We start from the raw sequence: 26744 nt of genomic DNA, 5'->3' as shown, positions 1-26744 counted from the left end.
CGGACAGCTTCGAGAAAAACGAGGCTTACACCGCAGGTTCTTCTTTGTTTCTGAATAAAAAGGGACCACGTTTCCTGTTCCTGTTGTTCCGCGACAGCCACGGGATTACGTTACGAGTTAGATCAGTTGAGGTGCCTTGCAGAGAGAGATAGGTTGCCATTCGTCGAGATAAGCGGCTGGGGTGGTATTCCGCCGCGTCTGCGTTGCTGCGCGATTGATTCAGGTGTCTTTATCCAGGCACCACCTCCTCCTCTCTTTCCTCAACATCGTTAATCCAGTTGTCGGTTTTCACATAACTGGTTGATCACGAATCGCTGTCGCTATCGCCAAACATGGCGCCCAACACCATCATCCCCGCCAGGGCGGTGATACCGTTCCTGGTGGGCATGATGCTGCTGACGGGAGTGTGCAACACCCTCTTGACCAAATACCAGGTAACAACATCTCTTCTATCGCTCTTATTATCCCGATTGAAGCTGACTCCCGAAAAAGGACAACCAATGCGTCCGCAACTGCGATAACCCCGACCCCAAAAAACGCCGCCACTTTGAGCAACCCGTCATCCAAACCCTCCAAATGTTCGTCGGCGAGATGGGCTGCTGGGTCGTCGTGGGCATCATGTCTCTCTACAACCGCTACATTGCCAAATCAGACACCACCACCGCCTACCAACCCGTCCGGACAACAGCCGACGACGAAGAGCCTGCGGCGGACAATGCTAGCATCCACTCCCGCACTGCTCTGACCGGGGGTGGCGGCAACGGGACAATCAACGACCCTGCCTTTAAGGAAGAAACTCACTCTGTCCTCCGGGGGTGGAGGGTTTGTCTTTTGGCCTTGCCAGCCATCTGCGACATTTTGGGAACCACCCTCATGAACGCGGGGCTGTTGCTTGTGGCGGCGTCGATTTATCAAATGACTAGAGGGGCATTGGTCCTCTTTGTGGGGTTGTTTAGTGTTATTTTTCTTCGTCGGCATCTTCACCTTTTTCAATGGCTTTCCCTTGTTGGTGTCATGACCGGTGTTGCCATCGTCGGCCTCGCAGGGGCGATTCAACCGGACAAGAAACACGCCGCGTCTGCGCATTCGGCCACGGGGGTGGAAAGCGATGCGTTGAGGGTGATCATCGGCGTTTTGATGATCGCCGGAGCGCAGATTTTTACGGCTACGCAGTTTGTCCTTGAGGAGTGGATTCTGGAGAGGTCGAGCATTGAGCCGATCCGGGTGGTGGGATGGGAGGGGATTTTTGGGTTTAGTGTCACGCTGCTCGGGATGACGGTGTTGCATTTTGCTGTTGGGCGGACGGAGGCGGGGAGGCTGGGGCCGTTTGACATGGTGGAGGGCTGGAGGCAGTTTTGGGAGTACAGAGCTGTTTTTGTGAGCAGTTTGTTGATTATGATTAGTATCGGGTATGTTCCGCTCTTTCATCCCCGGTGGTTCTCGAAAAGGGCTGTGTTTGCTGACTTTTTCTCGAACAGAGGCTTCAACTTTTTTGGTCTTTCCGTCACCAGGAGCGTCAGCGCCACGTCCCGGTCTACGATCGACACTTGCAGGACGCTCTTCATCTGGATTGTCTCGCTTGGTCTGGGGTGGGAGACGTTCAAGTGGTTGCAGGTTGTCGGTTTCGCGCTGCTGGTGTATTTCACCTTCTTGTTCAACGGGATTGTGCAGCCACCGTTTGCGTTTTTGAGGGTGAGGGAGGTGGAGGAGCTGTTGCCTGAGGAGCCGATTGAACATAACTAGGTAGGGATTGGGTGTTGGAATACACGAGGTGGATTGACTTGGGAGAAGGATGGGAGGGGGATTGATGGCATATGAACGGCGTTTGATTTTGGGATTGCGAGACTGGGCCGGGCTTTGATCACGGGAGCTTATTCGTATTATATAGGTATAGGCGTTATCATCACTAGGTTCCAAGAGACACATGAATATCATCACATGAGTAGACGAATTCAAATACCTTTGAAAGAGAATTGGACTTTTCTGTGTGAGTGAGTCAAGGATTGAATTGTCCAACTCGTTAAATTTCATATCTTGCTACCTAGCTATCTCCGCACAAGCTGAACCTAAAGCAGCTACTTTCTTTCCTTCTCCTCCCAAAAGTAAAAACCTCCAATAAAAAACAAACGAGCGAAAAGGCCTGATAAGGTAAGGTAAATATGGGTATCCAGAAAAAAGTCAAGACACAAATATCGAAGAAGAAAAAAAGGTTCAAAGATTACAAAAAGACAAAAGCAGAAAAACGTTCCAGACTTGATCAACACCCGCTCGCTGCACACCAATTTTTCTTTTGCCAAAAACCCCCCCCAAAGAGTGAAAAGAAGAGAAAAAAAGAAAACAATGTCCGAAACCAAATGACACCCTAACCAAACCTCTGCCCTACTTACTCCCTCTCTCAGAAATGGTATTAAGCGTGTCCCCAGGCACCAGGCTCGGAAAAACAACATGAAGAGAAGAAACAAGTAGGACAGAGGTTGGTTGGTTGTGGCTTTTTTGTCATGTGAGTAATATCATAATCTTCCGACTATAGATAAAAGAATTACATGATCATGGTCGGTAAATAAACTCAAGGCCCTACTAGCCTGCTCCTCTCCGTCGGGCTCATGCTTGCCAGCGCACTCTCCACCCTTCTCGGCACCTCATCGTCTTGCATCATCATTCCAAAGTTTTGCTCGTCCGGCGGGTTGTGAATCCCAGGAATCCCCGGGTGCCCAGGAATCTGTTCCTGTTGCATTTGCCAGGTCGGGTCTCGCTCTTGTGTTCGTACGATTCGTCCCGTCTGCTGCTCTACCCACGAGTTCAACGATCTGAACCGAGTGGGTTGGTCTTCGCTCGCTTGTGTGTACACGGTATCTCTCTGGCCTTGTGGTTGCTGTGGTAATGGCGGCGGTTGTTGCTGCACTGGTGATACATACGAAAACCTGGTTGAATAATGGCTAGACGACCTGGTAGCTGTGGCTGCTGGCGGTGGTGGCGCAAGGAGGGTGGCAGATGTCACAATCTCAGCACCATCGCCAAATCCTGACGAGAGAGACGACACTAGTGATCTCCGACCAGCTTCCTGATAGACAAGATTATAAGGCACCGGGAGTTGCTGCGGCTGTTGCGGCTGTTGTGACTGCTGCGCAATTGGCGACGGGGTGTAGTACGTAGTGATTGGTGAGACTCCGTTGGGATAAGTTACGTTTGCGTGATCGGTGCGAACCATGAATGCCCCAAATTGGGCCGCATTGGTGGAACTAAAGGACTCTTGTTGCTGATGAGAATACCGTAGATTTGGAGGCATGATATTGAAGGCGTTTGTCGGATCATACGTCATGTCGGTATTGTATTTTGGTTGATAATAGTTGGTGAAAGGCACCTGGGGTTGGTGGGCAGGGAATGAAGTTTGAAGAGGTGGCAGCTGCGGTTGCTGTTGTTGCTGCTGTTGCTGCTGCTGCTGCTGCTGCTGCAAAGGTAAGGCGGCTTGGAGAACTTGTGGTTCGGCTACCTGCTGCTGGACCTGTGTTGGCGGAGGCTGCAATGAAGGCTGTGGTTCTTCTTTTGTCTTCTCTGGAGGATAATATTCCCCTACTTGCGGGACCTCAGAGGCTCCCTCCTTCTCGCGGTATTTTGGAGGGGGGGAAAGAGTGACAGTAGAAGGCGCCGACTTGTGCGAGTTCTTGCGTCCAAAGAATGGTAGCCCTCCGCCAGATCCTGCACTGGCCACACTGTTGGATAGTCGGGGCTTTTTCATTGCTCTTCGTGCCATCCAAACGATAAAGCAGATCAAGACAAACGCTCCTGTTTATTCTTGTTAGTAATATGCCTCAAAAGAAAAGCAGAGCAACAACCTACCAATAGATCCCACAGAGATCAGGACTCTTTCCGCGGTCGGATCCATACCTCCCTGAGGAGCCTCAATGCGGTTGCTATCATCGGGAATAACAGTACTGGTGGGCCCAGAAGCATCTCGATCACCTCCAGGAAGGTTTACAATATCAGGCACTGGAAGCGACGTTGGTGTTGGATCCGTGGGGAAGGGAACAGCTCCGTCTGACCGTGAGCCGTTTCCGATAATTTCTGTCAAAAGTCCGGTGGTCCCATCCAGGTTGGTCACCGTTTCGACAGGTACAAAGTCAGTCACAGTCGGCACCGCCTGCACAAAGTTAGCAAAGAGGGACTGGTTCATTTTCATCCCTGAAAACTCACTTCTACTGTTGGTGTTGCTTGTATTTGGGACTGTAGAATGATGACGCCTGGGTTGGGCAAAGCTCCAGGATCTCCTGATATTGGAGGAGGGCTTGGCGCAGGTGTTGCTTCTGGAGGAACACCCTCGACAGGTGTGGCTTCTGGCGGCGAAGGCTCAACCGGTGCCGGCTCAGCTGGTGCCGGCTCGGCCGGTACGGGCTCTGCTGCAAAATCTGCAGACGGGACAGATTCAACTGGCACATCTTCGACTGGTACATCTTCGGCTGGGGCATCTTCGGCTGGCACCTCGGCCGGGGGCGGTTCGGTCGGCGGGGAGTCCCCTGAGGGCGGCGGTGTCACGGAAGGGTCTGCTTCGGGAGAGTCCTCTGGCGGGTTAGAGTCATCGTTTCCGTTGTTACCATTCCCGTTGTTACCATTCCCGCTCCCATTCCCGTTCCCATTCCCGTTCCCATTCCCGTTCCCATTTCCATTCCCATTTCGATTTCTGAATCCGCCTCTGAATCGTCTGTTTCCGTTGCCGCCATTCCGGTTACCTCCGTTACCGCCGTCGTTGTCATCATCGCCGTCGTCATTGCCGTTATTATTGTTATTGCCCCCTCTATTACTACCTCGATTCCCGCCAAATCTGTTGTTTCTGTTGTTGCCTCCCCTGTTGTTGCCAGATCTACCACCGTTGTTATCGTCGTTGTCGTCGTTATTACCGCCGCGGTTTCCCCCGCCAAATCTGCTGTTTCGATTGCTGTCACCGTCCCCGTCCCCGTCATTATTGTTTCGGTTATTGCCAAATCTGAACCGGCGTCGGCGGGTCTCCTCGTCTTCGTCGTCCCTATTCTCTTGTCGAATGTGAAGCTCTCCAGCATCCAACATGGGAGCACCTCCTTCTCTCCCTCGAGCAATCGGCTTCGTTTGACGACGTAAAGGTGCCATTCCCTCCTCTCAAGATTCTCAAGTTTGCCTTGGAACTTTCCAGTGATGATCGGGGTAGACCGCCCAGTCGATTCATATCCCACAATTCATGGATAGCTGCCCCTCAATTTCGATGGATAATACAGCGTTCCAGCGGGTACAGAAATGAACTCGCAGTTTGAAATGAGTGACAGAAAGGAATGGAAAGAATTATGGATGAAATATCCAGAATGAAATTAGTATACAAGAACTAAAGCAACGGGAAACCGGCCCTGCGGAAAGAAAAGAATGGAACAGGCGGCAGAAAGAATGGAGTGAAAGGAAGAAAAGCGTGGTGAGAAGAGAATGTGGTAACAGGTCAGAACCAGGACTGATCACCCGCCTCCGTGGGAGAGGGTGGGTGCATGACGAACCAAGAGCCCAAGCTTTCCAGAGGAGACGTCTAGGATGGCTCGAGCGACACCACAAGCTCTCATTCTGACAACCCTTTCCCCGCAGACTGCCTAGACCGAACACCCAAGAGCCGGAGATGGCTCAGGGATACTGGTTCCGGCTTCAGAGGGACAATCAAGAGCTCCTTCCTACTGAGGGATCACAGCCCGGGGGTGGATGAAGGGGCGTTACGAGACATCAGCTCGATTGGGAACAGGGCCAGGGACTTCCCAGACTCGGATCGTGTGGTCGAGTGCCATTGCCTTGCCGGCTGTGGGGGGGGCCTCTTGGCAGCCAATGAGGCGCATCTGAACAAGAGCCTCATCCAAGAGGTGGACTTCAGGGACTGCTCGTGCAACACTCGGCATTGACGTGAAGAAAGCTGGGGGCAGCGTGCCCGTGGTGAATGTGCACTGGCCTATGCCTGACGTCTGAAAGTGGAAAGGGGAGCGAGCAGTTGAGGTGTGACAGGAGAGCAAGGGGTTTGATGTCTCAGCCACGGATGTCGCGTTTCAGCCGGACGACGAGTGCCAAAATGTGGAGAGCGGCTCCGGCTCTCTTACACCAAGCCGGGGTAGCAATCGCTTCATGAGGAAAGGAAAAAGTAGGCGAGAGTGAGAAAAGCAAAGCCTGGATCCGTAATCTCACGGAGCAGTCAGTGATTTGACGGTTTTTCACTCTGGTCGGCAAAGGTTGGGGGCGGGGGAGGTTGCCGAAGGCCATCGCCAAGACACACGGAGCTCAGAGCTTCGACCCAGCAATACCAGAGACGCCGCCAAGGCTCTTCCACTGCGACATGATGCTGTGGACTTGTGGTTCTGTTCAAAGAATCACTTAAGCCTTCACAAGCATCGAACAAAAGACGGCATGGCGATGATCAGTCGCGTAGAATAAGTGCATGTGGGAAATCCCCAGAGCTTCATGAAGGTGAAGAGCCAGTGGTGGTCTTGATACCTAGCCTGAACTCGATCTTGATCGCTTGCCGGTCAGGGGTGGGTGTGCAATGCAGGCCAGACCTCAGCCAGATGCGGGGTGCGAGGGCCCAGCGTTGACGGGCGACCAGATCATTGACGATCACTCATGCGCGCCGTTGATGGGGATGCGCGCCGGGCTGGGCATCAGGCACACAGGTTTTCTGTGTCAGAGATCAAACCACCGGGCGAATATCCTCCGAGGAGGCCACCCGGAAGTTGAAAAGAATGGGAATAGAATTGAAGACGGAGCCTCGGGACGGCGGCAATGGAAGAAGGCGGTGATTCGCACTCCCATCCCTCGGGACGGATATAGGTTGGAGAAGAAACTTGCTGTTTGCCTCTTGAATGGAGATAACCAAGAGTTTCCCCAACTAAGTTGCGGGTTTGGTCGGAGTCACCTCACATGTTCCTTCTTCTTCATGTTCCTACTTCTCCCGACGACAGCAGCCTCGGTGGCAGTCGGTAATGACTGGCAGGAGCGACCCTGTTAGCATGTGTTGTTAGTACCTTGGTTGTGGAAGGAATGATCGTCTTGTTGAGATTTCAACAGTCAAAATAATCAAGTGTGAGACTTGGTCAATTGTCAAAGACACTGAGCGCCTCAGCGCTTGAGAGTTGAGACCCAACAGCATTTAGCCGGAGAGCCCAGTCCCACAAGGAGCAGCTCCGGGCCCGACTTGGCAACGGCCGTACAGGGCCGGAATTTTCAACTGACAGACTTCGTCCGGGTCGGAGCTGGAAGCGGAGCGTTCGGAGGGTCCGTGCAATTACGCTGGACCCGCATGTGATAGCGGAGTTGGCGGGGTTATTGCTGAACAAACATCCAGGATGCACCCTAATCGCAACCACAGACTCGAATTGCAATTGCATGTCGTTCGACATCATCCTACTATCCTCACCGCTGACACGAGCTAAAGGGGCGCAGGAACAAAATGCCAATTGCGCAAAATAATGAGATGATGGGAGGGGCGTGGGGGGGGAGGCAACTGATGACAAACATGTCCCTGCTCCTTTTTGGACGCATCGAGGCTCTCTGGTATGGGTATGTTTATCATGTCCTGGTGGCAGCCCCTTATCGGAGTCGTTTGCGCGGTTTCCTTCCCGCCCACGCCGTCACGCTGTCTGTCAGCCCTGCCACTGTCACACTGGCCTTCTCCGAAATACGGAAATTCCCTTGTCTCAGTGGGATGTTGGTGCTCCAGCCTCCGGACGCGGCAGTTAAGAAAATGACTCTTTTGCTGTGACAATGGCCATGCATCGCCAGCGACGTTTCAAACCTTTGGAGAAAAATTGAGCTATGAGTTGTGTCGTCATCCATGGGATCCTTGCAGAGCCCCTTGGCAGCGAGGGATGGTGGAGTGCTGAATGTGTCTCTCGCGGCATCTGAATGGCTGGCTGGGCAGGTGGGGGTCCCGCTGAGCAGAAGCGCCGAATAGGATAAAATCGAAAAAGTTGAAAAGAAACTGCTTACAGGGGTCTCCCGAACTCCATCTTAGTCACTAACCATCACCAGCTCACCTGTGCCTTATCACCCTGCCCTGCGACATCTTGCTTCATTTTTTCCGCCTGTTTCTTTTCGAGTCCCCTCCTCAGTCTCTATTCCTTTCCCTCAGCCTTTTAGATATACCCTCAGCTGGTATCTCTGCCTTGCGCCCGCCGTCGCCTCGACGTTGAACTCTTCCTATTTTACCTAGGCCCCTCTCCTGCTCTCCGCCGGCCTTTCCGTGTTTGCCCATCAGGCAATGTCCTCGTCGTCGCGAGCCCTCGCACAGCTTGCGGTGCCCCGTTCGGGTGCCGCTTTGCTCCAGTCCTCCTCCCAGGTCCCCAGATTATTCATCCAGTCATCACGCAAGACTGTGGCCGCCAGACCTGCCTTTGGTAGCTTACAAGGACCTGTCTCGAGGCAGTTCAGGCGCGGGTATGCCGACCAGGCCGCTCCTGCCCCTCAGCCCCCCAAGAAGCGCCGATTCCGGACGCTGAGGTGGGCGTGGAGGTTGGGATACCTCTCTGCCATCGCCGGTGTCGCCTACATCGGCTACGGCATCTACGAGGACAGACACCCAGAACCCCAGACCGAGCCAGACCCGACCAAGAAGACGCTTGTCATTCTCGGTGAGTGCATGACATTGCATCAGACCGCATAATGCACCCATTGACAGCTGCTAACATGCGCATCAGGCACCGGCTGGGGTTCTGTCTCCCTCCTGAAGCGTCTCGACACCGAAAACTACAATGTCATCGTCATCTCGCCGCGCAACTACTTCCTCTTCACCCCCCTTCTCCCATCCTGCACGACCGGCACCATCGAGCACCGCTCCATCATGGAGCCCATCCGCACAATTCTGCGCTCCAAGAAGGCGAGCGTAAGATTCTACGAGGCCGAAGCTAGTTCCATCGACCCCGACCGCAAGGTGGTGCGCATCTTTGACAACTCGGAAGTCAAGGGTGACATGACCGAGACCGAGGTCCCCTACGACATGTTGGTGGTTGGTGTTGGTGCCGAGAACGCGACCTTTGGCATCCCTGGCGTCCGCGAGCACTCATGCTTCCTGAAGGAGATTGGTGACGCTCAAAGAATCCGCAAAAGGATCATGGACTGCGTCGAGACGGCTGCCTTCAAGGACCAGTCGCCCGAGGAGATTGACCGTCTCATGCACATGGTGGTGGTTGGCGGTGGCCCGACTGGTGTCGAGTTCGCCGGCGAGCTGCAGGACTTCTTCGAGGAGGACATCAAGAAGCTGGTTCCCGAGATCAGCGACCGCTTCCGCGTGACACTGATCGAGGCTCTCCCCAACGTCCTCCCTAGCTTCTCCAAGCAGCTCATCGAGTACACCGAGAGCACCTTCAAGGAGGAAAAGATCAACATTCACACCAAGACCATGGTCAAGAAGGTCACAGACAAGACGGTTGAGGCTGTGGCTACTCGCCCCGACGGCACCAAGGAGACGATTGTATTCCCCTACGGTCTTCTCGTCTGGGCTACCGGCAACGCCGTTCGTCCCGTCGTCCAGGATCTCATGCAGCGTATCCCTGCGCAAAAGAACTCTCGCCGCGGCCTCGCTGTAAACGAGTACCTTGTTGTGCAGGGTGCCCGCGACATCTGGGCTGTCGGTGACTGCGCCGTTGCCGGCTACGCCCCCACCGCCCAGGTTGCGAGTCAAGAGGGCAACTTCCTCGCGCGCCTGTTCAACAACATGGCCAGGACTGAGGCTCTCGAGAACAAGATTGCTGAGCTCAGCGGTTCTCTCAACCTCCAGCCCGGCAACACAGCCGAGATCTCGCGCGAGATTGAGGAGTATGAGCGTCAGCTCCGCCGCATCAAGGACGTGAAGCCCTTCCACTACAGTCACCAGGGTTCCCTCGCTTATATTGGCAGCGAGAAGGCTGTCGCTGACGTCACATGGTTCAACGGCAACGTTGCCGCCGCCGGTGGTTTGACCTACCTCTTTTGGAGAAGCGCCTACATCAGCATGTGCTTCAGCACCAGGAATCGTCTGCTGGTCATCAACGACTGGCTCAAGTCCAAGCTCTTCGGTCGCGATCTTTCTCGCGAGTAGACTGGTTTTCGAGCCAACCTCTTCTTCTCTCGTTTCGAGGTCCGCCGCGTGGCGATCATGGATGAGCGGGCTTTCATCATTCCCTTTGTGTAGTTTTTCTTGTTAATGACGGAGTCTCGGGGGTGGGCACCTAACCTAATAGAACATGGGCTAGACTGGCTTTTTCATTTTTGGCGGGAAATAGACTAGGGGCAAACGAATTTCTTTTTGCTGTATGTATCATCAAATATTGACACCCGTGAAACGTTGCTGAGGACTTTCTCGAAGTATTATAATGGCTCAACCAGGTGCTTCTTGTACCTATGATCGACGATCCATCCATCCATCCATCCAACGGTCCGGGTTCCCGGGATGAATCCCACGTGCCGTCTGCTCGAGTCAGTCTTGTTCCAAGACGGCCCAAGACCAGACACCCTAGCCGTTTTTTAGAGATGGACAGGGAAGATGATCAATGATTAGATTGATAAGATCTTGATGCATTTCATCTCGGTGGAGGTGTTTTGGGGCCAACCACCAATGAGAAAATGTTCCGTCGATGGTGTGAGCGGAAGAAAGGGGGGCGCGGGCAAGGCGGGATGGTCTGCCGCGGCGAGCCGAGGTTGTTGAGCGGCGGCCGAGCTGCTTGGCGCGTTGTTTTGTGCACTTTCTAGCGAGCCAGCGAAGTTCGGCTGGGCAGCGGACCCCGGATTGTGAGTTCGGGTCACATTGTCAGAGGGCGCAGGCGACGTGTGGGGATTTTGGGGTAGGTAATAAGTTGGTGGTTTAGGCGCCTGGAACGACGAGTTGAGGAGGAATGCTTTTATGCGGACGGGTCCCCCGGTTCGGAATTCGATAGCCAGCTTTTTTTCTTTTTTTTTTTTTTTTTTTCTTTCCTTCTATTTCTTTGATCATCTTTCATTTTGTTGGAGAGAGAGCACAGCTTGATTTGTTCCTGGAGATTTTTGGAGCTTTCTTCCCCGCACGAAAGCTATTTTACCCAGAGCGAGCTCTATCAGCCTTGTCGCATTTACATCTCACCTCTCCTTTTCACTTTCACCTCAACTACACACCACATTTTCATCATCATCACCACCACCACCAAAAACCACCGCAATCATGTCCACCACCGACACCGCCCCGGCCGAAATCCCCTCCCAACAACAACCCATCGCCGACCTCCCCTCAGGTGACCCAATCCCCTCCCCCTCCAAACCGTTGACCACCCCCCCCAACACCCTCCCCCTAACCACCCTCCTCGCCAACCTCCCCTCCTCCACAAACTTGTTCCTCTCCCGCCTCGAGAAATGCATGTCCACCCCCTCAGGGATCGACACAGTGATGCTGTTGCTGTGCTACACCTCCAAACTCGCCGCCTCAGTCCTCACCTCTGGTCACATAACCACCCTCCTCTCCAAAACCTCCCAACCCATCGCCCGCAAAACCCTCGTCACTCTCCTCGCCAAACGTCTCAACAACCTCTCGGCGTTGATGTCCGAGTCAAGGGTTATCCTCCGCCTCTGGGCGCTATTGGGGATTTACTCCTGGGGCCGCTCCATCGTCTCCTCCCCCACGACATCCATCACCGCCAAAACGCTGGATTATATCCGGCTTGTCCTCTGTGTTTTGCTTCAGGGGCTGGAGAACGGGGCGTACTTGAGTTTCAGGGGGGTGATGGGGTGGAGTCCGGAGCAGCAGGGGAGGGCGTACAAATGGTCGGCTAGGTTTTGGGGGGCGTTTGTCGGGATCGAGATTGGGAAATTGCTTGCTGAGCGGGTGGGCAGGAAGGTTCAGAAGAAGGATGGAGAGGAAGAGAAGAAGGAGGCGAGGGAGTGGAAGAGGAAGCTGGCCAAGAGTTTGGCTTGGGCGCCGTTGACGGTGCATTGGAGTGTGGATGGGGGGTTGCCGGGGGTGACGGAGGGGGTGGTGGGGTTGTTGGCTAGTGTGCCGGGGGTGATTCAGATGGAGGATTTGTGGGAGACGGTGACGAAATAGGGGTGTGATGGGTATGTAAGCAAGCGTTTGTGATGGGATTGGAAGCAAAAAAACAAAAAAAAAAAAAAAAAAGGCAAAAAAAGGGCGAAGCAGGCCAGTTGGTATTGTGTAATTGTTGTTTGATGATGGATTTCAGCTTGGAGCTTTATTAGTGTTTTTTTTATTTTTTTTTCCAACAGTTGTATATATATATATATATATATATATATTCATTTTTGCATTTGACTGTCGCTCTTCAAGTTTAAGAGATGGGACATTTCGATTCATGCGTGTTTCCCAATCTCACGCTTCCAGCCTCTCAAACCTAACCAAACACCTCTGCCCAGCCGGGCGACTACTAACCAACAAATCCGCCTGCTCCATCTCCTCCGCTCTCATCCTCTCATCCGGCAACGTCCTAAACCTGGTGTACACCTCCCTCAACAAACACTTCATCTCCGCCAGCGCAAGATGCTTCCCAATACACCCCCTCCCCCCCATCCCAAAAGCCATGAACCCCTTCTTCATCACCCTATCCCTCTCCTCAAACTCCGCTTGTGTCTCCCCCTCGGATTTTAGCCATCGTTCCGGCCAGAAGCGGTCCGGTTCAGGGAAAGTCCCGCCCTTTTCTGGACCTAATCGTTGGACGCTGAGGGGTTGACAGCTGACGATTGTGCCGGGGGGTATTTTGTAACTGTCAATGATGGCGGTTCTGCCTGGTGGTGCATATCTTGGCAGACTCATGGGAATGGCGGGAAACATCCTCAGTCCTTCCATCACCGCCGCGTCGAGGTAGGGGAGTTGGTCAAACGGGGTGTCAGGGGAGGCGGAGCGGAGTTCCGCTTGGAGGGTCTGTTGATAGATGAGAGAAGAAGGTCGGGATAGTTCCCAGATTAGAAAACAGAGCGCGTCGCCTGTAGTGTCGATTCCTGCCGCCATGTGGTCTAGGGATTCGGCCGCGATGTCGATCTGTCCGAGGGAGGACTGTGAGTGGAGGCGGTGGAGGAGGGTGAAAGGGGAGGCGTGGGGTTGGGCGGCGGTGTTGAGGACGAAGGAGTCGGCTAGGGGGGTTTCACGGGGTTTGAGAGAGAGGATGCTGACCATGAAGGTGTTGAGGAGGCGGTGGAGGAGGGGGGAGTAATGGCTCAGGAGCCGGTTTTGGAGGGAGCTGTCAAAGGTGACTTCGAGCATGATTTCCGAGTCTTTGGGGTCGGTGAGGGAGTTGGTTGAGTGTGGGTGGAAGAGGTGGAGGGTTACGCAGTCGAAGGCGTAGGCGTGGAGGACTTTTCTGTGTGTCAGTTTTTCACGTCTTGATAGCAGTTATATATGTTGATCTGGCAGCACTCACGGACCTACAGAGTCAGTTAGCAGCATATCCTTTCACTCAAAAAAGGGAACTCGCGTATAAATCCACCCCCTCCTTTCCCCCCTGTCCACACAACTCCCCAAACGTCCTCGCCCGCTGCTTGATCCCCTCCATAACCCCCCCCTTCATAATATTACTATTCGCATACCGATCCGCCAGCAATCTCTTTCTCTTTGCATGCTCACTCTTCCCCAAGGTAGTGAACATTGTTCGCCGGTCATACACCTTGAACAAATCATACCACTCGGTCTTGTCGTAGCCGCTCCCATTGCTGCAGTAGATTTCTTTTGCGGCAGCAGCCGAAGCAAAAGCAACTTCGTTGGGGGCGATGCGGACTACGGGGCCGTAGCGGAGGTGGAGGGAGTGGATGTAGGTGGTTCGTGTGGCGGTGAACTCGTGGTATTTGAGAATGAGGGAGGTTAGGCGGGCGTAGAGGGGACCTGGTAGGGGGTCTCTGGAAAGGAGGGGAGATAAGAGGTAGATGAGCAAGAGGGAGAGGGCGAGGAGGACGAGGAGAGGTGTCATATTGACAGAGACTACTTTGGAAACGGCGGCTAAGAGTATGTTAGTAAAGTATTCATTTAAAAAATAGGAACGGGGAACTGGAATACGTATGATATGGCCCTCAAATCGGATAGAAACCCAAAATATTCCACCGCTGATGGACCACAGTGCAGATACTCATCCGGCCGGTCGGGAACCTGTGGCACTTTACAAAGTCCCGTCTTTAAAACTGCCTGCTACTGAGGTCTTCACTCTTGGAGTTATGAAAGTGAGAATGAGCGTGGTGGGGGGGGGGATATCAACTTCTTCAAACAATTAGATAAGAGCAAAGCTTATGTGATGCGAGACGTCCCTTATCTAGGCCGTTTCTGTGTCATTCCCTGATAGGCAAGTTGGAGAAGTAGTACAGGCTGCGGGGGTCCTCACATCGGATCGGGAGAGGTACCGGAGCCGAGCGCCGATGGTATCCGGGCCGGTGAGATGCGTTCAAGATATTGGTTTTTTAGCCATTAATTGAGGTTTTATACAAAGCATATCATGGGAGATCTATCTCAAGGCTGGACCTGCTGACACTACATTCCGGTTCGTTCTGGGTCTTTGTCCTGCAACCTACCACCCCTCCATTCCAGTCCAAATAATAATCCAGCCACTGACCCTAACCCTCGTCCAAAGGCCGGCTGGTGTAGTGGTTATCACGTTTGTCTCACACACAAAAGGTGCCAGGTTCGATCCCTGGGTCGGTCAAAAGATAACAACCCCTGGTTTCGGGGGAGTACCTTTCCATTTTACTTTTTTTTTTCTTGCCTTCTCCCCTTCCCCCCCCTCTCTTTTCTTTCATCTTTCTCACCTCTCCCCCCTTCTTTTCTTCACCTAAAGCTCATCCCTCCTCACCCCAGGAATATTAATCCTCACCCCTGGTATCGTCGGAATCTTGCCCTTCCCCTTCCCCCATCCCCCACCACCAACAGTAACCTTCCTCTTCGTCCCTACCTTTCCCTGAATCCTAATCCCACTATCCCCTCCTTTCTTCTCACCACCACCGGGAACCCAAGCCTCAACCCCTCCCTGCCAAATCCTCATCCCCCACCCCTGCACCCTCCCCAACGTCATCTCTTCCGTTTGAGGGTAAGGATATATTTTATCTTCAGCCACGAGACGCACAGCCCCCGCCGGGAACCTTGTCGTGTCAAGCAACCCCAACTGGGGCATGAGATCAGGAAAAAGGTGAGGATCAACAAGAATGGAGACGAATTGCTGGTAGTAATCCTTTGCAAAACGGAGGTACTGGCTGCGGAGGTTGTCACGGGCGGAGGGGGTCGGGGCGAAGAGGTAGACCAGTGGTTTTTGGAGCTATACAAGGTTAGTAAGAGATGGGGGTAGAACGGGGGGGTTGAAGGGAGGAGGGGAAAGGTCACCTCGAGAAGGCGGGGGTGGTTCCAGGGGGAGAGATCTGTTATTGAGAGGCGGGAGGATTCTTTGATACTATGGGAGCGTTAGTATATTATGGGAGTGGGTGGACATGTAAAATGGAAAGGTGGGGGGTACAATTTTTCAACCTCATCAACACCAGAGTTGACTGTTGTAAGGTCAAGCTTTTCTGTCTCGCCGTCGAGGGGTTTATACACCACCAGCACCCCTTTCAACTCCAAATCTACCCTTTCCTTCTTGAGAAGTTCATCAACCCCCACCACAGTTCCAAAGGTGAACTCGTTCTTGTACTTTTGGGCGAGGTCTTCGTATACACTGGTAACAAACTCCTGCGGCCGGGGAAGAAAGAGAATAAAGACTGTTTCATCCGAGGTTTTAAACTTGGCAAGGTCGTCTACCTGCGTGAGGGGCGTTGGCTGGAGACGGGTGGACCGAGACAGAAAGTTATTCAAGGATTTGGATAGCAAGGGACCGAGGTATTTAACTGGGGGTTTGTTTGCTTGGAGTAGGAAGATGGAGGGGAAGGTCATGGAGGGTTGGATTTCGCAGTGGGTTGGATGTTCTGCGCAGTCGATGCTGAGTAGGGTTCGAGAGTGTTTATCAGCGAGGGCGGTGGCGGTTGTCCATTCTTCTTCGAGGGAGGCGCTCGAAGGTCTATAGGGGTGGTTAGATACTCAGATATCTATGGTGAGGGGTGGGGGACGAACTCCTCTGGCTGTTGTTATGGGCAGAGAATGCATTGGTCAGTTGAGACTGGTGTGATGAAAAAAAAGAAGGCTGGTAGTACCTTTACAACTAGGTAGTTAGAAAGTACTGTGTTAGCTGAGGTGCAAGCAAGACAATGTGAAGCGGCATGCGTGACTTACAAGCAATCAACACAGGTGTTTCAGTCTCGGATATGATCCTGTTCAACATGGCAGGGTTGACGTGATCCCACCCCTTCACTCCCTGTGTCCCTAACAGCAGACCCAGAAGGGTCAATCTTAGAGTGTTCATCATCTACCCCCTCAGCTTGATCAGCTGGCCCGAGGTATGATGGTGAGCAAGCGCTGGGCGTGAGCTCGAGTGTCAGAAGTGTAAGCGTATGGTTAGATACTGCGGGGATACCGGAGATAAGAGAGCCAGTCGTCCAATTACCCTCTCAACTAGGGAGTATATACAATACTCACGGACAGCGAGATCATGAGCTGTACAAATGAAAGAACAAAGACGGACGAAGATTGTATGCAAGAGGCAAGTAAACAACATGCCGCCGTGAAGTGGCCCCATTGCGCTCGGACCCCACCCCCGTCAATCCAAAACTTGGTTCTCTGACCATTCACGGCACTTCCAAGATTGTCGAATACAACTCTCTTCATTGCAACACTACACACCATCCATCGTAGTAGTATGATTCAAACCTTCTCGATTTGTAACACACAAAAAGATCATGAACTCAAACATTTCCCAATCTAACGCCAAGCTAAAGAACAAAAAAAAAGGCACATCCATCATATCCCTGTTATCCCATCCCTTTCTTCCAGGTATCCTCTCTTCTTTAAGCAACCGTTTTATACATCCCCCCGCCCAGATTCTTTCGCCATTCTCCCATTCATCAATTTAGGGTCTAAAGGTACTTCTTCGGCGAGCTCTTCCTCTTCTTATACATGTAAAACGCACCGGCCAACACCGCCTGGCTCAGAATAATCACCAAAATCAGCTTGGTGTGTCCAGTCCCGGCGTGCTCCTTGACATGCTCATGCAGCGCCTCATGCTTGTCACTGACGTGGTACTTGATGGCGTTCTCGCTCTCCCTCAACTTTCCACTGAGCTCACTCCGAAGAGATCTCAATTCGCGCTCGACATCTCCCATACGATGCTCCAGAACGTCAAGCTTGTCCAGGCGGTGGAGGAAGTTCTTGACATCGTTGATCATGGATGAGAGCTCGGCATGGCGTTGCTCCCCGACACCGTGGTTCTGGCCAAGAGTGCGGAAGATCGAGGACAAATGGTGGTTGATGCTCTGGACACGGTTGTGCAGATCGGCAAACTGGGCTTGCTGAGTGGAAATGGTGGACGCATCTTGGTCGGGAATTACGTTGTCATAGGGATCCTCGATCTTGGCTTGACCTCCGCGGCCAAAGTTCATCTTCCTCTTGGGCTCCTCCTGCTGTTGTTGCTGCTGGTAATGTTGGTCTTGCTGGTGGGTGTTCTCCTGATGGGATGCATAGCTGTCGTGGTGCTGGGTGTTGTCAGAACCGCCATAATGATGGCTGTCGTCGGTCAAAACAACAAGCTTGAACACCTCGAAGGAATCAGGCGTATCGGCGGAGGCGGCAGTGATACCGACGTTGTATCCGGGAGGAAGGCGGATCTTGTCGCTCTCGAGGCATGGGCGCCCGGCAACTTCGATGCTGAATTTCTGGTCGGTTTGCCGAATCTTGATCTGGGTGGGACGGCCGAGGTTCCGGTAACCAAAGCTGCACTGACCAAAAGCCAGGCTGTCTACGTTGTGCTGGGACCTATAATCGGTGGTACCGTCGTTGAGGAAGCCGCGAAGCATACCGCCAGACCCGCTGTGCTGGTCGATCACCAGAGCCAGACCATCGAACCTGCCGACTGTGTAGATGCTCTCGGTCCCGATCACATGGGCACCGTCCCTTGCCAGCCAGATGTTGAGGTTACCACCACCCCGCTCCGGACCGTTCGCACGAAACTCGACATCGGCGATCCAGTTCTGCTGGTTGAGCTGATTTGAAGACCAGACAGCACCGCGTTGGTTACCGGGGGCTACTGGCGTAAGGATGATTTTATTGGAGAGCAATTCCGGAAGACCAGGTCGGCCTTGCATTCCATAGTTTGGGATCTGGTGCTGCCCCTCGGGAGCTATTCTGAAGACGGAGAAACACGACCACGTCAGAACCTGCACAACACAAGAATCCAACTCGCCCACAAAAGAACACACCTGGGGCCATAACCAAAACTGAGGTCATTGACAAGATACTGCGCATGCGCCTGGGCCAAAGCCGCAGCGAGCACGGCGAAGCTCGATGGCGAGCGCATCCTGGATCGATATGGCTGGCTTATCTGCTCGGTCGCAAGATGGGGTCGACGACAAGAGGATTGAAGGTCTCACGTAGTATGTTCAAGTAAAGTAAGTACCACCAACGAGAAAGGTGCCGGCTGATTTCAACAGTGGTCACCAGTTAAAAGGACACTTTGGCTCTACAGCGGACAGGCGGGTGGTCGGGTCGGTCAGTGTGGAGAAATACAAAAAGGACGGCCAGGGTCGGATCGGTGGGAAGCTTAAACAGAACGTGGTAATTATAGCGCGGGGAAACAGTAATGGATATAAACAGAAAATATTTAGACAGAAGAGTTGACTAAATAGGAGAGAAGTCCGAGGTCTAGTCTATATCTGTAGAAATTGTTGGAACGACTTTAGAAATATCAAGAATAGAAATCTGTCTCCGGTGTTGGAGGTTCTGATACTGAGGCTGCCCCGAATCGAAAAGACCAGCTGTTCCCCTGCAGCAGCCGGAACCTGATGCTCCAAAAGTTCAAGACCAGAAACAGGGGTCCTTGCTAACTCCGCAGTTTGTTCCTGCGGGGAATTCGTGGCTTGTTTCCATCACTTCAAACGGTGGCGCCGCACTCTTCAACCGTTTGAATGCAGGAGAGATGTGGCTGGTGCATAAACCCACATTTGTGCAGGCTACCGGCCCCACCAGAGCTGTCGCCGTCACCTTGTCAACATTTTTGGCCAGTCCACAATTGCGATTGACGCCCCGGAATTGAGAGAGAAAAAGAGAGAGAGAGACAGAGAGAGAGTCGCTCCGATATGTCGCCATGGGAGAGATCTATCCTACTCTTGCGCAATGCGCCGTAGTGGCTGCCGCATTCAAGATCTTGTTGTTCCCAGCATAGTGAGCTTCCTGTCACAACGTTAGCCCCTCAACGCGCATCGGTAACTGACGTGATGTTTCTTTAGCAAATCGACTGATTTCGAAGTCCACCGAAACTGGCTCGCCATCACCAACAGCCTGCCATTATGGGAGTGGTACTACGAAAAGACGTCCGAATGGACGCTCGATTACCCTCCGTTCTTTGCATATTTTGAATGGATCATGTCACAGGTCGCGAAGCTGGTCGACCCGGCCATGCTGAGGGTGCGCAATCTCGAATACGCTAGCTGGGAGACGGTATGCTTTCAGAGGCTCACTGTGATTATCACGGAACTTCTTTTGGTCTACGCTCTCCAATTGTAAGAAATACCTGTTGCGTGTTGCGTTTATCAAGGCGCGCAAGCTGACTGTGGTTAGATTTGTGGACTCAAGCCATGGCCCATCGAAGCGCGCGGCCCAGGCGGCTGCCTTTTCTATCCTGTTGTCACCAGGTCTCCTTATTATCGATCACATTCACTTCCAGTACAACGGGTGCATGTACGGCATCCTCATTTGGTCCCTGATTTTGGCTAGGAAGAAGTCGACCTTACTGTGGAGCGGCCTGTTGTTTGCGGCGCTGCTGTGCATGAAGCACATCTATCTCTACCTCGCGCCGGCATACTTTGTCTTCCTGCTCAGAGCCTACTGCCTTTCTCCCAAGTCGATATTCCGGATTCAGTTTCTCAACTGCGTGAAGCTGGGCGGAGGAATTGCGGCCATCTTTGGGGTGGCGTTTGGTCCGTTTGCTCTCAAGGGGCAGATCCCCCAGATCTTGAGCCGGCTGTTCCCCTTTTCTCGGGGTCTATGCCATGCTTACTGGGCGCCAAACGTGTGGGCCATCTATTCGTTTGTGGACCGAGTCTTGATCGTCCTCGCGCCCAGAATTGGTTTGTCGGTCAAAAGCGGCGCGCTCCAAAGCGTCACCCGTGGCTTGGTCGGGGACACTGCGTTTGCCGTCCTTCCCGACATCACGCCACAGGTGTGCTTCGCCTCAACTTTGATCTTCCAGGTCATTCCTCTTGTGAGGCTGTTTGGTCAGCCCACGTGGGATACCTTTATTGGAGCTGTCACGCTGTGCGGTTATGCTTCCTTCCTGTTCGGATGGCACGTCCACGAGAAAGCCATCCTCCTGGTCATCATACCATTCAGCCTCATTGCTCTCAGGGACAGACGCTATCTTGGTGCCTTCCGGCCGCTGGCTGTTGCGGGACATGTTTCATTGTTCCCGCTCTTGTTCACACCGGCCGAGTTCCCGATCAAGACCGCATACACCATTTTCTGGTTGATCCTGTTCCTGATGGCATTCGACCGTCTTGCGCCTGCATCGCCCCGGCCGAGGTTCTTCTTGTTTGACCGCTTCAGCACGCTCTACATCACAGTGAGCATCCCGCTCATCCTGTACTGCTCGCTGCTGCACGGGATCATTTTCGGCAGAAGTTACGAGTTTCTCCCTCTCATGTTCACCAGTTCGTACTCGGCTATAGGAGTTGTCGGCAGCTGGGTGGGCTTTTTGGTGGTTTACTTCACCTCATAGATAGAGATACATACCTTTACGCGCAATTCCAATTTCAGCACATCCTTACATCCGACAACAAAATGAAGTTTGAAACTCCTGTGATGAATAAGCGGATCCGTAGCGGCTTATCAGTTTATCGGCAGCCGACGATTCGCCGACGCGAGGCTGACACCCTGCTCAGTGTGGAGAAACGGGCTGGGACAAGCCGGGGTGGTGGTGGTGGGACGCGGCAGGCATTGTTGGATACTGAATCTGAGTTGAAGAGGAAAGAGAGAGAGGGCACAAGAATCTCATCACCTGCAGATGGGGTACGGCCAGTGGAGGAGGAGGCAAACAGGAAGCATCAGTTGGACACACGCTGCACCCGCGCAGCCGTCCCCCGGAGTCTTTTCCGATGCCACTCACCAGAGAAGAAGGAGAAGTCATAGAAATGATCTGCCTGTAGATTGACTTACACACGGCGATTGCCGCGAGCAACACGCCGCAGAAGATGTCACAAGGTACCGGTACAAGCATTTACACGGTGCAGACCAGATACGCCACCTCTGCATATTCTGGGGGGAAACAATATGCTGAATGCATCAACGATTCCTCTCAGATGCGACGAGGGGCCGATGCAGCAGGTTTAATGCTGGGCTGATTGCGCTGACATGGCTGAGTGGACCTGTCGAGAGCGGAGGTACTGGTACTTACCAAAAACAGCAAGCACATGCACATACAATGTTTAACGTCCAAATTCCGATTCAGGGGCAACATCTCCCAACATCAACACGGGATTGAAAGAAATACAACATTGATGCTTTTCCCTCTGTTTCTGGGGAGGCAAAATGGTGCAGAACACAGTGTGTTATCCCATAGCAGTGCCAGGGGACTGGAGGGGGAGGTACTGGCGGAGCCCAACGGTCGACGCGGGTGGTGGTCTACCGGGGGGCCTCGAGAGCTGGCTCGGCTCTGGCGTGGAAGAAGAGCGGACCCCTACCCTTGGAAAACAAATTTTGGCGAGCAGTCTACTGGACATAAATAATTGATGCCCTGTCGGATTCGGGTGCTTCAGAGCTCACTCGAGAGCTCTCGTCGCGGCGAGCATGGCGAGTACAAGAACGTGGGCAAAGCTTGCATGGTCGGGCGGGTTGTCGGGAGGATAGGGTTCCTGGGGGGTCGAGGTGTGGACGAGGAGGAGCCCTTTTTGGGGGTCGGAGCTGGAGCCATGGGATGCCGTCCCTGCTTGGCGGGTCCGGGAGACCAGCACCACGCTGGACCTATCACCTGCGCGCCCTCCTCCCCTTGTTGAACTTTTTCCTCCATCCTCCAACTTCCCACTCTCCCACCCACCCACCGCCCTCCAGCTTTTTCCCGAATCCACGGCTTGCGAACTCTTGCCTGCAGCGCCAGCAACAACCGCCGCGCTGCGCCTCGCTCAAACATCAAGAGATATCTCCCAGGGACAGCTCGAGAAGAGCATCATTTTGATCCGTCACAATCCCGTCCGCCTTGCTTGCATGTACGTTCGGCGAGCTCCTCTCCTCTGGGCACCCGCACACAACACCCGCACCGCCCGCGAACCCTGACCTCTCCACCCAACCCGCCACGGATCGCGACCTCAGACCGCACAACACCGCCTCCTCTTCTTCAACATCTCAACGCGTCCCCATCATCCACCTCACCGCGTCTTCACCCTGACTTCTTTCTGACCGTCACAACTTCCAAATCCACGAGGCTGAACCCCAGCCTTGCAGCCGTTTTTTCTTGTTTGAGGCTTACATAGCGCGGCACCTCTCCCCCTCGCCGCCGCCGGCATGGTAGGCCGCAGCTTTTCGCCCGCCGTGGTCCCCATGTCACCACTAACCACTGTGAATGTTCAGGTGCAATTCAAGCGCAAGCCGGTGCAGTTTCTGCCCGTGCCTGATATTGATGATGAGCAGCAGGAGGTGTGTTTACTACCACCGCCCCCCCTCCCCCCCTTTCTCCTGAATTCACCCCCTGCTCAATTGAATTGGTTTCTAACTTTTTCTTGCTACTAGGTATGGCACATCCCTCAGACCGGCGAGGTCTTTACCACCTATGAAGACTATCTGAACCGGTATGTCAACCACGTCCACTGCTTGTCTCTGACTCCTCTGACTTTCAAAATATTAACATTGTGTTTCAGGATGGACTTTTATAAGCAAGTATGGCACCCCCCCTTTTCCACTCTCGAGTAGCTCTGTCTGCGTGACTAGTTATACTCACACTCTTGCAGAAACGCTTCATCTGTACTATAACCGGTCACTCTGGGTTGAGTTTCTTTGATGCGCTCGAGAGCGAGGTAGGCTTGGTCCGGCTTCTTCCTCCTTCGTCCCGGCAACATACTAACGAGGGTTCTGCCCTGCCTAGCTCGCTAATGCCGCCGAGGTCGATGATATCTTCCCCGAAGCTCTCAAGGGCCCCGTTCTCCGACGCGTCCAATTTTCGACAGTTTCTCGGATCGATACGCTCGTCGATCAGATATACGACGAGTTCAAAAACGACTATTATCCCGGCGAGGCCGTGTTGGTGGAAGTTATAGGCCACACCGAGAAGCTCGCTGGTATTGTCAGGGACAAGACCCGTTTTGGTGGCAAAATGCTTCCCGACGGGACATTGTCAAAACCCTTTGCGACCTACTTTGTCAGTCTGACCATGTCGCCTGCCGAGGAGGCGGTCGTCGACGATGCGCATATATTTCGGGATCGCAAAATCTTCACAAAGCAGGTACTGCGCCAGTACATCAAGAAGACAGTCACGAGAGAAGCTTGGAATGGGGCGCCTTGGCTGGTCAAGGACGAGGTCGCCGAGAAATACCACATCGACACGCGCGTACCGGCCCACCTGCGCTTCGACACCAAGCTCCAGGAGCGCAAGCAGCTCCAGGCGCAGAAAAGAATGTCGAACCATGACTCGAGCTTGCTGTCGGGATCGATTAGCCCTACCGGTCCCGTTCGATTGCCCGAGCTGAAGCCGGCGCCCAAAAGTCACAAATCCAAAGCTCAGCAGGCTGCTCAGGCAGAGCGTGCTCTTCTTAGGGCCAAGCAGCAGGCGATGCAAGCCAACGGCAACACGCACGAGCCTGGCCAGTTTATGCATTTGCCACTTCCTGGGAATCCGTTCCAGTTTCCGATATCCTTCCGCGGTCAGATTCCACCACCAATGGTACCGCAAACGCCCGAGCCGCCACCGCCCCCACCTCCACCAAAGTATCCTATCGAGGACCTGCAGCTGAACCTCAGGGGCCATGTGAGGCCACAACTAAAGTTTATGTGCAAAGACACGCCCGTCGAAGTGGATGCCGAGTCCAAATCTCCCTTCAGCGAGAGGATTCTCATGAAGAGTGTTGGCCCGTTGTTGGAGACTTGGGACACTCTGAACGTGTACTGCGAAATTTTCAAGCTCGACTCCTTCACATTTGATGACTATGTGGAAGCCATGCTTGTTGCCTCGGAAGAGGTGCCAGTCGAGCTTTTCACAGAAATTCACTGCTCCGTCCTCAAGATCTTGGTGAGCTCTGAGGCGGAGGGTGGCAAAGTCCAGATCCAGCTCCCAGAGCTCGAAGAGGAGGAAGTGGAAGAGGAGCCGGAAGAGAGTGCGGCACCGACTCCGGAACCAGAGCCCCAGCCATCCGGGCGGGCCACCAGAAGCAGCATGGCCAAGTTGGAGGCGGAGCGGCTTGCGGCAGAACTCGCGGCGGCAGAGCAAGAGGAGGCGGAGATGGAAGATGCGCCGGGGCACCGTGCCGAAGAGGTGCTTCAGGGCTTTGACTGGATCGAGCAGCTGAGGAAACGCAGCTTCAAGGATGGCGGCTGGGAGCTCATCATGGTGGGGCTTTTGCACCAGCTGTCTAAGAGCGAGCGGCTCAAAGCTAGCTGTGAAGAGCTCTTGGAGCAGTTGGTTCCAGTCGACATCGAGCCCAGCCGGGAGACGGTTCGGCAGAAATATGCCACACTTGATGTCAACTATCGGGTGCAGGCGCTACAGATTATTTGCATGCTGACTGCTGAGACGAGGGCCATCCGTGGGTACATGGAGGACTGCAGCGAGACCATGACTGCCTACCGAAAGGAAAAGATTGAGTGGCAGAGGAAGAGGAAACAACTGTGAGTGGTCCGGAGATGTCTGACATGGAGACTGGATCACTAACATCTTTGCAGAATCGAGGAGTTGAAGAGTCTGAATGATCAGCGCAAGATCCTCCTTCCAGATAACCTCCCGCCAAGCCCACCTCTGGAGCCTACCAAGGTCGCCATCATAAATGGAGACGTCAAGATGACTGATGTTGATGACCTCCAAGCTAACCACACATCTGACGAGATTCCAGACTCTGAAGAGGATGGCCGGAAGCTCCGGCGGGGGCACGACCGTGCCGTTGAGCGCAAGCGCAAAGCCGAAAAGGAAGCCGAGCGCAAGGAAAAGGCCGAGGCCGCTGCCAAGGTCCCTAAGCAGTCCAAACAGTTCACCAAGGTCCTCAGAGACATTCAAAAGAAGGAGGACGACATTGCCGAGTGCGAAAAGGAGATTGCCATCATCGACAATGACCTCCGGGAGGCCGACTGTCCCAGAACCAGAGTCCTGGGCAAGGACAGGTTTTGGAACCGATACTACTGGTTCGAGAGAAACGGCATGCCGTATGGTGGTCTGCCAGACAGCTCGACAGCCGAGGCGGAGTACGCCAACGGTTGCATTTGGGTGCAGGGACCGGATGAGCTGGAGAGGGAAGGTTACATCGACACGAAGGAGGAGTATCAGGAGGAGTACAAGGCCAAGTTTGAGATGACGGTCCCAGAGCGGAAGAAGCTCGAAGAAGGCAAGACCAGCGTCTTCAACGCCCATCAGTGGGGCTACTACGACCGGGAGGAGGACGTCGACAAGCTTCTCACCTGGCTCGACCCCCGCGGCGTCAACGAGCTGAAGCTCCGCAAGGAACTGGTCAACTACCGCGACAAGATTGCGAAAAACATGGTCAACAGGAGGAAGTACCTCGGCATCGACGACACCCCCGCCGCTCCCGCCGCCCCAACAGAGGAGTCTGTCACCAATGGCGCCACAGAAAAGAAGGAAGAGGAGACCGCCTCTGTCAAGGAGGTGTCTCCGGAACCTCACAAGGGAAAGAGGAGCACGCGGGTCAGGCACTCGGTTCCTGCCGCGCCGGTTGAGGAGGAGGAGGAGGAGGAGGAGGAGAAGGAGAAGCCAAAGTATAGGTGTCTGAACTGGACGAACACGACGGCGATGGAAGAGATTGGGCACTTGCACAGTCTTGAGCCGCCGCCGGCGAGGTCGAGGAAGCCGACCAAGAAGAAGGAGGCTGCAGCTGCTGCTGCTGCGGTGGTGGCTGAGGTGGTGGCTGAGCCGGTTGCTAATGCTACGAGGGGGAAGAAGGGGGGGAGGCAGAGTATGAAGTGATTTTTTCTCTAATCTGAGAAGGGGTTGTTGAAGAAGAAAAAAAGTTGTTCATTATCCTGTTCTCTCCCTGTCTTGAGTTTACAGCGGATGGCATGGGCTTTGTTTGTGCGTGTGAGGTTTAGATGTTTGATTGGGGGAAGGGGGCATATTTTGCATGTCGATGGTGGATTGGCGGCGTTAATTTTAGAGTTTTTGGTTTGTTTTGCTTGGTTTTTATGTTGAGCTGGGTGGTTGGCGCATCATCAAAAAGGTTTTTTCTGGGGGAAATCAAGGGAGGAAAAGGCAAAGGAGGAGGTTGGGGATGGGGATGGGGATGGGGAGGAGGAGGATGAGGAGGAGGAGGAGGAGGAGGAGGAGGAGGAGGAGGAGGAGCGTTGTGTGTATGTGTTTTGTAACAGGGTTAGGGGTGTAGTAAGTGGGATGGGATGGGATGGGATGGGCGGGTTAATAAATAGATGGAATACATCATACATACAGGCCGTACATATATATTTACATATATTTCCGAGGGAGTTCTCACTGTGTGTAGGTTTGTTGTCCGTGTAGAAACTTATCAATCTGTCAAAAAGAACATCTTGATTTCAC

At 53.6% G+C, this 26744-nt stretch overlaps 10 protein-coding genes and 1 non-coding gene across 11 annotated transcripts; 5 read left to right on the top strand and 6 right to left on the bottom strand.

Annotated features, from left to right (window-relative positions):
• The first annotated feature begins 1 nt into the window (after position 1).
• QC761_705410 (uncharacterized protein) lies at positions 2–1973 on the top strand. Its single transcript, XM_062882104.1, is given in 4 exon segments — positions 2–434; positions 493–1409; positions 1479–1888; positions 1895–1973. Coding segments are annotated over 3 exon segments (1284 nt in total). The 5' UTR covers positions 2–332; the 3' UTR covers positions 1744–1888; positions 1895–1973.
• Positions 1974–2415: 442 nt separating this feature from the next.
• On the bottom strand, positions 2416–5118 carry QC761_705400 (uncharacterized protein; the record flags this gene model as incomplete). Its single annotated transcript, XM_062882103.1, has 4 exons — positions 2416–3783; positions 3838–4138; positions 4192–4609; positions 4634–5118. The coding sequence occupies 4 exons, from the start codon at positions 5116–5118 to the stop codon at positions 2567–2569; spliced, it is 2421 nt and encodes an 806-aa protein (XP_062728109.1). The 3' UTR covers positions 2416–2566.
• NDE1_2 (NADH:ubiquinone oxidoreductase) lies at positions 4191–10574 on the top strand. The gene is made up of 2 exons (XM_062882102.1): positions 4191–8615; positions 8682–10574. Exons 1-2 carry the CDS (start codon positions 8246–8248, stop codon positions 10058–10060), a joined length of 1749 nt encoding a protein of 582 aa, XP_062728107.1. The 5' UTR covers positions 4191–8245; the 3' UTR covers positions 10061–10574.
• Positions 6898–7373, bottom strand: QC761_0105110 (uncharacterized protein; the record flags this gene model as incomplete). Its single annotated transcript, XM_062873163.1, has 2 exons — positions 6898–6987; positions 7275–7373. 2 exons carry the CDS (start codon positions 7371–7373, stop codon positions 6898–6900), a joined length of 189 nt encoding a protein of 62 aa, XP_062728108.1.
• A 581-nt stretch (positions 10575–11155) lies between the features above and the next one.
• Positions 11156–12031, top strand: QC761_705380 (uncharacterized protein; the record flags this gene model as incomplete). The annotated part of the gene is made up of 1 exon (XM_062882101.1): positions 11156–12031. The coding sequence occupies one exon, from the start codon at positions 11156–11158 to the stop codon at positions 12029–12031; it is 876 nt and encodes a 291-aa protein (XP_062728106.1).
• Positions 12032–12313: 282 nt separating this feature from the next.
• QC761_705370 (uncharacterized protein) lies at positions 12314–13901 on the bottom strand (the record flags this gene model as incomplete). The annotated part of the gene is made up of 2 exons (XM_062882100.1): positions 12314–13298; positions 13426–13901. 2 exons carry the CDS (start codon positions 13899–13901, stop codon positions 12314–12316), a joined length of 1461 nt encoding a protein of 486 aa, XP_062728105.1.
• A 650-nt stretch (positions 13902–14551) lies between these two features.
• QC761_0105070 lies at positions 14552–14624 on the bottom strand. Its single transcript has one exon. It is a non-coding gene; the product is annotated as a tRNA-Val (tRNA).
• Positions 14625–14750: 126 nt separating this feature from the next.
• Positions 14751–16223, bottom strand: QC761_705365 (uncharacterized protein; the record flags this gene model as incomplete). The annotated part of the gene is made up of 4 exons (XM_062882099.1): positions 14751–15230; positions 15296–15362; positions 15426–15962; positions 16186–16223. 4 exons carry the CDS (start codon positions 16221–16223, stop codon positions 14751–14753), a joined length of 1122 nt encoding a protein of 373 aa, XP_062728104.1.
• A 691-nt stretch (positions 16224–16914) lies between these two features.
• QC761_705360 (uncharacterized protein) lies at positions 16915–19020 on the bottom strand (the record flags this gene model as incomplete). The annotated part of the gene is made up of 2 exons (XM_062882098.1): positions 18253–19020; positions 16915–18178 (listed from the first exon to the last, which is right to left on the bottom strand). Exons 1-2 carry the CDS (start codon positions 18348–18350, stop codon positions 16915–16917), a joined length of 1362 nt encoding a protein of 453 aa, XP_062728103.1. The 5' UTR covers positions 18351–19020.
• ALG8 (glycosyl transferase) lies at positions 18937–20765 on the top strand (the record flags this gene model as incomplete). The annotated part of the gene is given in 4 exon segments (XM_062882097.1): positions 18937–18988; positions 19002–19213; positions 19279–19551; positions 19610–20765. The coding sequence occupies 3 exon segments, from the start codon at positions 19137–19139 to the stop codon at positions 20763–20765; spliced, it is 1506 nt and encodes a 501-aa protein (XP_062728102.1). The 5' UTR covers positions 18937–18988; positions 19002–19136.
• Positions 20766–22543: 1778 nt separating this feature from the next.
• Positions 22544–26565, top strand: QC761_705340 (uncharacterized protein; the record flags this gene model as incomplete). The annotated part of the gene is made up of 8 exons (XM_062882096.1): positions 22544–22546; positions 22610–22675; positions 22769–22827; positions 22897–22915; positions 22987–23052; positions 23121–24856; positions 24911–26471; positions 26496–26565. The coding sequence occupies 7 exons, from the start codon at positions 22544–22546 to the stop codon at positions 26157–26159; spliced, it is 3198 nt and encodes a 1065-aa protein (XP_062728101.1). The 3' UTR covers positions 26160–26471; positions 26496–26565.
• Between the last annotated feature and the right edge of the window lie 179 nt (positions 26566–26744).

This window comes from Podospora bellae-mahoneyi, chromosome 7 (genome assembly GCF_035222275.1).
Source record: "Podospora bellae-mahoneyi strain CBS 112042 chromosome 7, whole genome shotgun sequence".
Classification (NCBI taxonomy): domain Eukaryota; kingdom Fungi; phylum Ascomycota; class Sordariomycetes; order Sordariales; family Podosporaceae; genus Podospora; species Podospora bellae-mahoneyi.
The sequence above is the reverse complement of the archived record's forward strand: the minus strand, read 5'-3'. Positions and strand labels throughout refer to the sequence as shown.

Coding starts and splice junctions, on each gene's coding strand:
- NDE1_2 (XM_062882102.1), top strand. CDS start 8,246: ATGTCCTCGTCGTCGCGAGCCCTCGCACAGCTTGCGGTGCCCCGTTCG. Junction 8,616..8,681: donor GAAGACGCTTGTCATTCTCG/GTGAGTGCATGA, acceptor CATGCGCATCAG/GCACCGGCTGGGGTTCTGTC.